The following is a 9,078-nucleotide window of genomic DNA, read 5'->3' on the forward strand; positions in this document are numbered from 1 at the left end:
TGAATGATTATTGAGTGCTTATATGTGCCAGGCACTGTGCTAGGTACTTGGTGTAATAGCAGTGAACAAAACAGACAAAAATCTCTGCCCTCCTGGCATTGCTATAATGGGTCATGCCACTAATAACTGTGCTGTTGCTCCACTAATATTTCTATTACCATGGAATAATTAAACATATAAAATGTGTTTTTCTTAAATTTTAATAAGAAATATCCAGGATATAATGTTAAATAAAAAAGTGTGAGAGAAAATTATATAGGTATTTTAGTTCCAATTCTGTTAACATATATGTGCATAGAGAAAGGAAAGGTGGGAAATATCCCCTAAATACTAGTAGTGGTGTGGCAGACTGTATTTTCTAAGGTGACCACAAGATCCCCCATCCCCTAGGCTCTTCATACAATGTGACCTTGATTTCTCCCATGGAGAGGTGTGGTCAAAGTTTCCTCTCCCTGCATCCATGACGGTACAGCTTCTGCCTGGTCTTCCTGGGATGCTCTTATTTGGAATGCCAGACGCTGTGAGAAAGCACATGGAAAAGCCATGCGTAGGTGATGTGGCAAAGCCCCAGCTGAAGTCTCAGCTGATGAACAATACAAGTCACCAGACATATGAGTGAGGAAGTTCCAGCCACTTTCTGATTGCAACTGTCTTAGACTAGCCAACCCCCAGAATCAGGAGATAATAATGATGGTTGTTTAAAGTCACAGAGTTTGGAAGTGATTTTTTGTACAGCAATAGATATTCAAAGAAAGTGGTTTATCTGGATTGTGGGACTATGAGTATTAACACTACTTTTCTATATTTTCCAAGGTTTCTACAATGATCATTTATTTTATAATCAGTAAAAAATTGTTATTAAAAATAAAAACAGTATAAATTTTTTCACTTCTCTTAGGGAGAAATTAGACTTGAATTTGATCCGAGGGGCTTAAACTAGTCTTGGAGAAGCTACCGGTAAGAATTAGTAAAACAAATTCAAGTTGGTATGATGGAAAGAGTGGTAGATTTGGAGTGAGGAAATTCGGGAATGAATCTCAGTTTTCTGGGTGACCTTGAGCAAACCCTTGCTCGTATTCAGCTTTCTATTTTGAAAAATGCAGCTGGCTGCTTAATTAAGATATCATCCACCAGGGTGCCTGGCCCAGAAAAGGCGCTATGTAAATGGTAGGTGATCCTGTCTAATCAATACCAATTATAAATGGACATCTGCAAGCTTTGTGGAGGACTCGTCCTTCACAGCCACCAGAGGCTACAGTTCCAATAATGAAATTTGATCGGGGGAGAGTCACAACTGTTCAAAAAAAAAGTCCAGAAACACTGAGCAACTTTTCCAGTGGTCCCTGCCCACAACGCCCAGCCATAGCTGGGGTCTCTAGCTCTGCTCCTCTCCGAAGACTCCATCACAAGCAGAGGACCAGAGAGCTTCAAGATGCAGAGGGAGGAGGACCCGGAAGCTCGGCTGCGTGGGACGCGGTGCGCGCGTTGCTGGGGTGGGTGTCCCTAGCAACCAGAAACGCGCCTCTGCGGAAGGAGCGGCGGCGTCCGCGTCTCTCCCGCCCTTGGCTCTCCATTCCTTGCCTAGCACCTGGCAGTTCGGCTGCCATTTGGTGCGTTGATTTCGCCGCATCTTTCTTGGAGGCCTCCAGGAGTAGAGCTGAGCCACCCCTGGGGGGAGGGGGCGGAAGACTCAGAGGTGGAAAGGGAGGGAGCACCTTGTACGGGCGGGGCAGTGAGCCCTTCGGCTGCAGGGGAGAACTCACCAGAGCTCTGGGGAGCCAGAGAAGAACTGGTTAAGAGGCCGACCCTGCCCTCTTGACGTTCAATGGCTTGTGGAGTTTCTGTTTGTTTTGATTGCTACCTTTCTTACAAAGGTCTTTTCTTTGTCTCTGGGTTGCCTTTAATATTTAAAATCAACACGTGCATAGATGAGTCCATGTACACGGGAAACGGTCCACGGAGCTCCCATCTCCCCTCTATCTCCAGAGTGACCTGCAGCGGAGAACTGGAGAAGGTTCAAGAGAAAGGAGTCTTGGGCACGTCCACGGTGAAGAGGACATACAGTTGAGTTTAAGAAATCAGAAGGGCTGGGTGTGGGTTTGGTCGCCATATCCAAGTATGCTAGAGCAAAGAGGTACCATCTGAAGTTTAAAAGGAGGCTGGTTTGGTAGCATATAAAAAAACCCTACTTAAATGGGTAGCTTATGTCTGTATTAACCCAAGATCTGATAAGGTAGAGAGCAGCATCAAAGCAGAGTCTCATAAATTACCTCTCTGATCTCATAACAGTCTGCAGGGTATGTTACAAATGAGTAAGGGAGCCAGAGGTTTGACCTGCTCAGTGCGTCAGTCAATAAATGACGAAGCTGGGATTTGACATGAGTCTTCTGGTCTTCAAAGTCCGTGCTCTTTCTTTTTTTTTTTTTCCTTTTGCTCAATATTAGTAGATTTGTGGCATTGTTTATTGGATGGGACAGGTCAAGTGGAAATTATGACCACTTTAAGGAAAGGTCTAAATTAAATAATGGATGATAACTTTGTAATTGGCTGTCAAGGCCGAAGAAGATGTTTAGGGGCACATTTGCCTTGAAAGAACAGCCACAGTCTCTCAGAAAACCTCGGAGTGAGTATATAACAGGTTGGCATATACCTGTTATAGGTGAGTGGCCTGTGTGCTGCAAAAAGGAATGTAAAGTGTTCCCTTTGTGCCCCATCAGATCTTAGCTTGGTCCCTGGTCTTCTGTATTCCAGGTCTGTGATCTCCTCCTTCACAGGTGTGGGGAGAGAAGGGAAGTGTGGCTTACCACGCCCACCTACAAGCAGGGCCAGTAGAGCAGGAGGAGTTAGAACCCTTAATTGCTCAACATGCCTAGGTCAGCAAGGGGAAGAAGGTTCTGGAAATCTAACTTTAAGCTCCAGAACTTTCTGCAGTTTCCAGGTTGATCTGGGTTAAGGAGGAAGATGCTCTATTAAGAGTTGGGTAGAGGGGCTCCATGTTTCTGAGTTGGGAGTACCAAAAGAGCACCAGCTTGAGACCTCCAGACCATATTAACCAAAGATCCCATGGCTTCCTTTTCTGCTCTATAGGTGTGTCCACTCAAGAGGCCACACCTGAACTCAGCTTAATATGGAGTCCCCGAGGGTCAGGAAGGAAAGGCTCCAAAGACCAGTTGAAGATGAATGCACTGCTGAGGGTGTATATGAATTTTTCCAGCAGAGAGAGTCCATTGCTTTCATTACTTCTCAGGAAAGTCTGTGATCCAAAAAAAGGTTAACAACCACCATCCTAGATCCTTAGATTGTTTGTTGAGCAGATAAGCAGGGGTGGGAAACTGGGTGTTTAGTTAAAGGGTATCCACATTAAGCTAATTTGGTTTGATGTATTATTTTCTCCCCTTCAGACAGTGCTATTGTATAAATCAGCTGAGATGACAAGTGTGTGAAAATGCCTTGGTTATGTAAGGTTGTTATTCCTGTCCAAAGAAATGGAAATAATTATTGTGAACACCACAGATGGTACCAAAGAAACAGAATTTCTTCTAAATTCTCCTTTCTCCCCCAATTCCTTTCTAGTCACCAGAATCTTCTCTTGGTCTTTTTGGTTGCAGTATCTTATCTCATAGTGTTTTAGTGACTTGTTAGAATTTCTTATCTTATGGCTTACTGGATGTTTATTGCATTTGAATAACAATTATGGTAAATGGTGACCCTTTCTCAAAGGATGAACCTTAGCTTATTTGTTCTTAACCACAGCCTAGTGAGCTAGATAGAGAGGTGGGGGCAGGCGTTGGGAGCATGGCATGGAGAAGTCATTGACTTGCTTAAAGTTACTTGATGTCACTCTACACAATGGGAGCATCTGTATCAGAGTGGAAGGATTCAGACTTGCGCTTCCAGCACTATTCTTCTACCTGAGCAGAAGTGGAAAGGCAGCTTGAGGCCACGTTTGTGTCTCCAGGACATGTTTTAGGCCAAGTTACTTCTAGAAAGATCTTATAGTCATTTGGATGTTTCCGCCTGGAGAATGTGACGTTTGCCAGTTTAGCAGAGAGACTGCTTTTCTTGTAGTTGCCCGTCAGATAAGCCATCTCTGTTACAGCAGTGACAGGTTGCTTTCTAGAGTGTTTCCAACACAGAATTTCTTAAGCAAACAAGGAAATATGCTAAATTTGTGGATGTGATTTCACTGCTCCTTTCTCAGGGTTATGTAATATATTGAAATTTCACCTCTAAAATTAAAAAAAAAAAAGCAAAAAACTTGCAAAAGGGTTCCCTCTGATACTATTCTTAGCAACCAGTTCTTGCTTTGGTTAACTCTCAAGTCCTCTAGTGGCAAGTATACAATTTAAATGTTTACATGTTATGGAAAGGCAGCCATTGTTAAAACCTATGGGCAAAAATGATCGTAAGTCAATGCTATAATAAATAATTCAGAACTTACACATGAGAATCAACGTAGAAGATATCCCTCTGTGTTCTTGATCTTATTCTCTACATGTGTGGGTCCTTTCTGCATCCTTATACGTCAGTTTCATAACTTTTACAAAGGTATGTTTCTAAAAGTAGAGCCATAGAATCAAAGCTGCTCTTCTCATAGGCTTCGCTCATATGCTCTTCACATATGGCCAAATTGCTCTTCAGTAAGAGGGGACATTTCCAGCAGCAGTGTACAAGAATGCCATTCCTCCAAAGTGGGCCAAACTTAGGTATTTGCAAACTGATAGCAAATAATAGTATCTCATTTTAAATTTAGCTCTTCGATTATTAGACTGGATGAACTTTTTTGCAAATGTATATTGGCTATTTGTGTGTGTGATTTTTAAAAATGAATTATCTAGTCATTTCTTTGGCCTATTTTTTTCCCCCTCTTTGGGTATTTATTTTCATCAGATAAATTTATAAAAACTCATAATTCGTTATGACTATTAACTCTTTTTTCTTACCACGTATGTTATAAATTTCCCTCAGTTTATAGTTTGCTGTGAAAGTTTTAAATGTATATGTATCCAAATTTATAGATCTTTTCCTTTATTTTGCCTGTGTTTAATATCTTTCTAAGAAATAATTTCACCACTCTAAGATTATATAAACATTCACTTATAATTTTTTAGGTATATCTTTTATTTTAAGTTTTATATTCAAACCTTTAATTTATCTGGCACTTATTTTGAGGTAAGAGAGATTTAATTTTATTTTGATTTCACATGGTTAATTAGTTGTTTGAGCAATTCTTTGGAATAATCGATCCTTTCTTCATGGAGATAAAATGCCACTATTATCATATAAAATTTATTCTATCTACATCTTCTATTTTGTTTTCCTGATTTATCTGTTAGGGTTTATATCAGTACCACTTTGATTATTATAACATTAAACTACATTTTATAAATTTTACTCCATAGCTCTGTAACATCGAATAAGTTATTTGGCATTTCTGGTGTAAAGTTATTTCTATTTTATTTGTAATTATGACCTCCTTCTCATTTTTAATACTGTTTACTTGTGTTTAAAATTTTTTTCTTGAACTTTGTTTATCTGCGTTATTAGTTTTTTCCATGGATCCATGCTTCTGATAATCTTTTTTATTTCATTCATTTCTGCTTTTATTTTATGATTTCCTTCCTTATTATTTTTGGGGGTTTATTCTTTTTTTCTCTTATTTCTTGAATTGAAAGCTCAGCTCATTAATTTTGGAATCTCTGGCTTTTTTTATACTTTAACTTATCAATTCTAAGATGAACATTTTTCAAGTTTGTATCTCTGAAGTCGGATCGGTCTTACAGTCCTGTGGGCCCGGTGGCAGATGTGAAGTATTTGCCATAAACTTTGCTGTACGAGCACTGAATAATGCAGAAGGTGTGTCTGTGGTTAAACTTCAGAGGCAATAGAGGAGCACTCATTAAGAGATGCTGATTCACCCATGTTGTTGTTGCCCCGAGGTCAATTAAGGTGGAAAAGGTGGACATGAGTGATGGAGTTGAAAAGTGAGTAATCAAACTTCCCAATGTGAGTAAGGTTTAAGAATGCCCTAATCGATTTATTTTGCTTATATTTTCCTTCTTTAAATATGCATAGGAGTGATATGTGATCAAAATCTCTAAGTTTAAAAGTGCTTCGATAAGTATAAAATAAACAATTCTAAGTGATAAAGCATATGTCATAGTTTAATTGGCAGCTTTTGTTCTTTGTGGTGTATCAAATAATATTATTACAATGGATGGTGTCTTATATTCGGTGAAATAGAGTATATGCATTTAAGGCTCTAGTTTCTAATTACTGCTTTAGTTGAACCCCACAAGTTTTGATATATAGTACTTAGGTCATTGATCATTAAGCACTTCATACTTTCCATTACGATTTCTCCTTTTATATGAAATATTTACAAGTGTGGTTTGAGTTTCCAAGCTTATGGATGTTTTTTGGCTGTCTTTTTATTATTGATTTATAATTGTATTACATTGTGGTCAGAGAGTGTAGAATGTGTTATATTTGTTGATGTTACTTTTGTGGCTCAGTATATGGGTGGTTACTCCTTTGGCTACGGGGGACCTATGCTGTCCTCTTCACAGCTCTGCCCCTTTCTTGCCCCTCTGTTGGGCTCCACTCCATCCCAATTACTCACACCTCAAGCAACCAGTTGACCTCATTATACCTGTGGGGCTACTCTAGGCCCCATGGCATATTTCAGAACAGCTTTTCCCACACTTGTCTGGCCCTGAGAATCAACACCTGAGGTGCTTCTTAAACATGCTGATTCCCAGGTCTTCCCCAGTAGGTCTGGGTCAGAGCCCTAGAATCCGCATGTTATTAAATGAGTACCCCCAGGTGATTCTCATGACCAGGCAAATTTGGGGAATACTGTGTATTTGGGAATCAGGAGGTGGCACAAGATGGAATGCAGTACAGTGACGGAGCTAGACTTGCAGAGGAGGAAAATCACTGCCAAACATGAGCCTAACAGCTACCAATGGAGGGGGACTTGTTCTAAAGGCTGGTTCTCAGATCTCACTTACAGAGATTCTAATTCAGTGGGTCTGCAATGGGATTTGAGAATCTGTATTTTTCATTCTGATGCAGACAGTTCTTACGCCGTACCCTGAGAAACACCAGAATGGGGGCTTGTGAGGAGATGAAGAAGCTCGGCTGACCTTCAAACTTTGTAGAGTCACAGGCAAAGTCCTCTTAAGAGTAAAAGGCTTGGCGATAGGGTTGAGACTTGACAAGAGAGGAAAAGATAGATCCACTTGCTCTATGAATTTGAGAGGGAATAGAAAAGAAATTAATAAAAAAAATGGTCTAAGTAGCAGTCCTATTGATAGATGATAGAAATTTGCAGACGGCATGTGGTGATACCATATACATATAAAGCATGATACCATGTAGGAGGAACAGCAGTCAGTCTAAAAATGTTCTCCAGAGTCAGAGAAGTTTGAATCTTATTTTTGTAATTTTCTTATAACCAGAAGTTACAACATGTCTATTGAGTTTCTATGCTCTATGAAGTTATGCATAAAGAAATTTGACATTTTAAAAAAGTGAATGGACAAGGCACACACCTATATAAAATGATGAGAGAAGAGAGTGTCTTTCATGAGGCAGGGATTGTATAGTGGACTGGAGACAATGGATACACTTCTCTAACAGTCACTGGCTGTCAGGACTCTTTTATTTGTAATTGCAGGTGGTTGGGGAGTTATAATTCTTTTTCTTTTATTTACTCAAACACTTATTGAACATTTATTTTGTGCCAGGCCCTGTTGTGAGTGCTGCTAAGATGAATAAGACACAGTCTGCGGGGTAGACGTGTGTATAAATGAATGACGACAATAGTGTAAGAGGAACCCGTGGAAGTTTTTGAAGACAGTTCTTTGGGTTATGATTAACAGCTATATTCATTAGTCCTCCTATAAACAAAAACCCTTTAGAAAATTGTACTGAGATGCTCAGTACAATGTACAGTAGTATAGCTTAAGTTAGATCTTATCTCTTTCACTTAGTTCAGGGCGGTCGTACTATGTGTGTTGCGGGGCAAGCAGTCTAGCATAGTGGTTAGAATTTTAGACTGTTGTGTCACAAGAACTGTGATCAAATCTGGCCAGAGATGTTGATTTTCTCTGTGATTTTTGGCAAGTTGCTTATCTTTCTGACTTTCGGTTTCTTCACCTGTAAAATGAAATGGTAATACCTACATCTGTGGGTGGTTATGAGAATTAAATAGGAAAATATGTGTAAGATGTCAATACAATCCCTAGTATATAGTAAATGCTTAAAAATATTAGTTTTAAAAAAATATTTATAATCTAGGGAACATGATAGAGCGCAAAATATTTTCATTAATGTAATCAAATGGTGATATCTATGTGTTGCAGGTCCTAAACACAAGGATTTTCTGGAGTCTAAGGGATGCTCTGCCAACACAACATCCTCTGCCCAAAGGGTTAGCCCCTCATCTTCTGTTGAAACAGGTCTAAGTGTCAGTGAGCCTCCAGGTTCCCGCGGAGTGTCTGCTCACCTAGAGTAAGTAAGGGTCCAGTGAAGAGCCATAAACAGTGGGGTGAAGTCTGACCAGATAGCCAACAGTCTGAGAGGTAGCTTGACATCTCTGGCAAGAACGTAGATTCTGAAGCTAGACTATCCGGGTTCAAATCTCAGCTCTGCCACTTAGCATCTCTGTGAACTTAGGCAAATTATTTTACCTTCCTGGGCCTCAGTTTTCTTATTTGTAAAATACAGATACTACTCTATAGGATTGTTGTGAGGGCTAAATGAGTTGATACATGTAAAGTGATTAGATGACTCCCTGGCATACAGTAAGTGCTGTGCGAGTGCTTGCTATCATAAAGTTCAAAAACTATGTATTTTGGAAATACATACATACTTACATACACACATAGATGGTAAATCTTAAAAAAAAAGCAAAGAGATGATTACCTTGAGAGTGAGAGTCACAATATTGGTTACCTCTCTATGAAAGGGACACACAGATAGTTTTGGGGAATGGGAAGGGAGGGCTGGCCTTGTTTTGTTTCTTGTCGTGGATGTTGGCTTTATAATTATTCATAAAACTGTATTTATGTT

At 39.7% G+C, this 9,078-nt stretch overlaps 1 protein-coding gene across 1 annotated transcript in view; it reads left to right on the forward strand.

Annotated features, from left to right (window-relative positions):
* Positions 1 to 1,519: 1,519 nt before the first annotated feature.
* The window catches only part of SPATS1 (spermatogenesis associated serine rich 1), a 24,428-nt gene continuing 16,869 nt past the window's right edge, over positions 1,520 to 9,078 (forward strand). The window contains exons 1-3 of the mRNA XM_011354838.2: positions 1,520 to 1,610; positions 1,929 to 2,063; positions 8,370 to 8,517. Of these exons, the coding sequence (XP_011353140.1) occupies positions 1,937 to 2,063; positions 8,370 to 8,517 (275 nt within the window). The 5' untranslated portion in view covers positions 1,520 to 1,610; positions 1,929 to 1,936. The remainder of the gene's footprint in view (positions 1,611 to 1,928; positions 2,064 to 8,369; positions 8,518 to 9,078) is intronic.

The sequence above is a fragment of the Pteropus vampyrus genome, unplaced genomic scaffold (assembly GCF_000151845.1).
Source record: "Pteropus vampyrus isolate Shadow unplaced genomic scaffold, Pvam_2.0 Scaffold18, whole genome shotgun sequence".
NCBI lineage: Eukaryota > Metazoa > Chordata > Mammalia > Chiroptera > Pteropodidae > Pteropus > Pteropus vampyrus.